At 33.3% G+C, this 4966-nt stretch overlaps 1 protein-coding gene across 1 annotated transcript; it reads right to left on the minus strand.

Annotated features, from left to right (window-relative positions):
* Nucleotides 1–3028: 3028 nt before the first annotated feature.
* LOC146736182 (carbohydrate sulfotransferase 11-like) lies at nucleotides 3029–4189 on the minus strand. The gene has a single exon (XM_085505187.1). It carries the CDS (start codon nucleotides 4187–4189, stop codon nucleotides 3398–3400), a length of 792 nt encoding a protein of 263 aa, XP_085361313.1. The 3' UTR covers nucleotides 3029–3397.
* Between the last annotated feature and the right edge of the window lie 777 nt (nucleotides 4190–4966).

Below are 4966 nucleotides of genomic sequence, written 5' to 3' on the forward strand. Positions count from 1 at the left end.
TTTCTGGTTCTGTGTATTTAAGATAATAATGATGTAATGTTAATCATGTTGACCACAGACAAATTTTGTACTTTGCATAATTACTGAGTAATTAAGCTTCCACATTATACACAGTTAATTTCATCTTCCAACAATAATTATAAATACATGCAAGACACTAACTATATCTTTTTGGAAATATAGTATATATCGAAAAAAAAATAAGTACACTGAATACAAATAACACACCGTTACACGAAGATTGATGCTTGATGATCTGTTTTTCGCAGTATCTGTTTGTACTTGTGGAACACGGCCAATCTTCGGGAAGTCGCTCACAGCTGAAAGACCCCGAGAACTGTCGTTTAATGTTAAACATACAATCGTTAAAGTAATTCATTGTCTCATAATACTGATATATTAATGACGCCATACATCAAATGTTACTATATTGGTATTTGTGATTTTTTCCACAACTTTTTCTCATTTGTGTTAGAAATGATCATCGAAAAGATTTCAATAGTAAGTTTCATTTCGTGATGAAATGAATATTTCAGGATTGTTTACAGGCGAAAAAATGTATGCCGAATTAATTCAAATGAACGTTTCCATACTAGTTTATTATTGAGCTAGATACGTGTATCCATATAGTTACCTAGAAATTCATAACCGAGATACACTAGTATAAGTGTACCAACAACAAAGACAGACTTCACTTGTGTGGCAGTCACACAATGTTGAAAATAACTACATTCCATTGGTATCTAAACAAAGCAATAGAAAATAAATAATATTCTTAATTCGGATGTGTGGATTACTTTTATATTGAGTATGTACAGCTTGGCCCCACGAATCTTCCAGCCATTGGTCAGTGTTGTTGTCCAGCAAATCACGGTGATTAAGAAAATGTTACACGGCAACTAAACATCCACAGTGCATCGTGTTGGGGTATACATGAAGTAATGTCGGGTGTTTCTAAAAGAGTGAACAAACATGTGGCACCGTACCTATCATACATCTTAATCAATAATTTCTGTTTGAAACCAGAGGAATACATAAGACAAGCAGCATTGACGCAATCTGATATCAATTGAGTGACAGTGTTATTGTATTTTACACAAGCTCATTGTATCGCCAAAAAACTTTGAATCCTAAGGTTTGAATGTCCCATGACATCATGAAATAGCATTTTATTGTGTATTACAGTGACGTATTTAAAAAAAAAGCGTCACCTATTTTTTTTTCAAAAGTCGCTATGTTTAAAACAATTCCATACAGCACAATGTTAAAGACAAAATTGCATTTTTGACACTTTTTAAAAATCCAGATTTTTGAAAATAATTGACAACAACAATAAGTACCACATCATTCACAATACATATTTTTATATGTCACCAGACTACAATTCAAGAAATAACATAATATCTCTGCCATAGGTACCCATGAAAAACGCACTATAATACTGCCAGAATGGCAACTATCCACTAAACAACCATGATTTTCTCAAAAATTAAGCTGGTGAAACTCAACCTTTTTAGAGTCAATATCTGAATATTGTCCGAAAGTGCAATTTATTGAAAAATAGTAAATTATTGGTATTTAATATCATGAAATCATATATTAGTTTATATAAAAAACAAGAAGAATACTACATACTTAAAGTTTGTATTTAAACGTATTCCTTCATCCACATTATTATTCATGTCTTATATCATTAAATTATTGGAACTGAGTTCTCGATTGACTACCCCGTAACTACTATACGTTACTACTACTATACGTTGGGTATAATTTTCCACACTTCCACATTGATATTTTATATTTACCAAAACAGAGAGAGGTTTTTAGAAGCAGATCCAGCTGACTCAAGCGTTCAACATTGTCCCTACTTCCAATTTACGGAAATCACTGTACAGAATATGTATACTTTACCTAAACTGCTGCCAATTATTACAAGCTGCTGATTAGGTAATCTAATTACATAATAATCCATTTGTTTTGACACAATATTTGACAACGTGGTCTCACCCTATTTTATTCGTTATATTGATATAATATTACGTTGTAAGTGTTATTACATATCACACTAAATTACTCAAGTTTTATCCTACCAGTATGCACAAAACGTCCAGGGCTGAATTAATACGTTCAATTAATAATCACTATAAGTAAATATTATTTATAACTGATCATGTGATATATAAAATACATGGATAGCTATATTGTATTAAAATAAATTAAACCATAATTATATAAAACCCATATCTACGAAGAATTGAATATTCTCTTTACTTACGCAATATTGTTTTTTGTTCCGATATTCGAGTATCACTGGAAAGCATATACACTGTACTTAAACCACTATTATCAGCTACTGGATCATTAATCTAATTAAACAATAATCCATGTTTAATTACACCATATGTGACAACACTTTTTCAATTATACTGTGAATGTTTAGTTGATTAAATAAAATTTTCTAGTTCATAACATTATGGCGCATTCAGATGAAATCTAGTACATAGACTGCAAACCAATGAAGCGTTATTATGTGTATGACGTCATAAATTAATACACTTTTTTAGGCGTTTCTAATCTCGTATATTAATTTGGCAATTCGATAGATCAGAACATATAAAAGAAAAATTCACTGGGAAACATAGAAATACTTTAAAACACACGCTGTGGATCTTAACCAATCAGAATGCTTCATTGCATCAGAGGCAGCGGCACGAATTTGTGCATGGGGGGGGGGTCTGCTCACCTACCTCGTGCCGAAGCCGAAGCATGCTCCCCCTTAAAATATTTTTAATATAGACCCTTCGAAACACTATTTCCTATCATCTCGGACTATTTCATTCGATGATGTTGTTGTGTTAGATCACATATTTAACCTGATCAATATGGAGATCGTACAGCCCAGTCAGCTTGTCTTAATTTCAGTATGAAAACAAGGACCACAAATCCCAAAAAATCAACACTAATGCATCTATATTAATTCACGATTTGCGTAACAAATGTTTAACTTTAATAGCATATTCCATTTGTAAATATGGGTATGCACCCCTTTTCCATTACGACAATCTGCAATATAGATTGCAATACATATATACATGTACAGATAGTTATGGACGGTGGTTTTTAAGTCTTATAAACATTGTTACAGAATAACTATGCATGAGAATGTATACTTACAAAGCTAACACAGATATTCCATAAAGTATATGAGATTGACTAGCATTAATGAAATCATATGTAAAGTGTGGTGTGATTGATTGGGAAATTACTACCCAATATAAAGCAATCGTAAACGTAAGTGTGCCATGGTGTGTGTGTTGAAATTGTTTCACCAACTAAGAAATGTATTTGCAGATCAAGCACGGTTTAAGTAGTATATACTTATCTATGTACTAAGCTCTCAAATAAGTTCCTTGGGGAAAGGATATCCAAACAGTTTAAAGTCCATTTTATATAATTCATAAAGTTTAATTATATCCTCTGTTGGGATTTGTGAAAAATACTTGAAATACACATTTTCGTCAGAACTATTAGTAGCGTGATAACTATATTCCGGGAAGTTGACATTAGTAACACCAATGGAATGAAGTAGGTAGTTTGATTCTTCGACAATATTTTCAACATGGCCAATAAAATCATAAGAATATTCACATACTGAGCACAGTTTATGCTGATAGTCCCAATGCTCATTAAAATCCGACTTCTTTTTCAACAAAAATTGAATAAATTCGTAAAATGTGACACTTTTCCCACTATGTTTAATATACATAGACGCATTTGGACGAAACTGGGATATTATCTTTACCCCCACGCTCCTCTCCTCTGTATGTCTATCAGGGTTTTCTAATTTACTCCTGTATGCAGATAATAGTCTCTGAAACGGATGACGTACAAATAAAAACGAAATCAAACGTCGTTTATGAATTTCCGCTAGCGAAATGGTTTGATATTTATTAAGACCGAATTTGGCGCGGTGCATGTCAAATTTGTCAACAGCCCCTTTCAAAACTAGCAAAATTCGTCTCCAATTTGTAGTACCAGCTTTAGGAATGCGGCAGTATGCAAGTCGATGTTCGTCGTTGTATACCAATTGAGGACTTGTATGTGGCGTGTGGTAATCGGTGGCACCTGGCTTTATGTCAGCGCATACTCGCTGGATGAGCTCTTTGCGATTTCGTTGTATTTCGCCCATGTCCTGTGCAATTAAGATAATAATGACGTATTGTAAATAATGTAGACTGATGTAACACCTTGTGAACTACTATTGTAATTGTCTTAATAGGTCCAAACAAATAACCTTGTGATAAAAGAGTGCAACGAGGCTTCCACAAGTCTAGTTCGATGTCGACAATATCATTATGTCAGTTCAACCAACTTACTTACTACACACAGTGACCGTGATTATTCACGATTGTACGTGGTTTGTACTAACATATATTGGCCGGTAAAAATTTTGGTAAAGCTCACTAGTACTCAGCCACCCGTGGATGCGCTTCATGAATCCCGAAAGCATTCATTTTTCAAAATATTTTTTTCATTTCTAGTAGTAGGATTTTTTGTTAACCGTAAATCAAACTTATAACCGTGCTATATTGAATGGATGGAACTTAAGTTAGTGATGTTATTATCCAAGGATTAAAAACATTTTTAGCACCTCTAAAAATTGTCTTTAGAGAGATCATTGTCCAATCATTGTACACATCAATACGAATTCTGGATAACGTATAGACGATGGTTCATGACATTATAATATACATGATACCACGTGTTGGTTATTCAGTTGGTGAGGGGGTTTCAAATTTAAATTGCGCACGGGATTTGCGTTGATTGTATTTTAAATGGTCACAGTGTGGGTGTGCATCTTTTGAAAAAGGACGCCCATGTTTATTAAACTTCGTGTTTACTTTTCAAACAATGATGCCAGAAGTCAAAACTATTTGAGTAGTCTGAATAACACCCTGCTTGGCAC

Source organism: Saccoglossus kowalevskii, chromosome 11, assembly GCF_978046115.1.
Source record: "Saccoglossus kowalevskii chromosome 11, keSacKowa6.1, whole genome shotgun sequence".
Classification (NCBI taxonomy): domain Eukaryota; kingdom Metazoa; phylum Hemichordata; class Enteropneusta; family Harrimaniidae; genus Saccoglossus; species Saccoglossus kowalevskii.

Bases quoted from the DNA above. Each gene is read 5' to 3' on its own strand.
- LOC146736182 (XM_085505187.1), bottom strand. From the start codon at position 4,189: ATGGGCGAAATACAACGAAATCGCAAAGAGCTCATCCAGCGAGTATGC.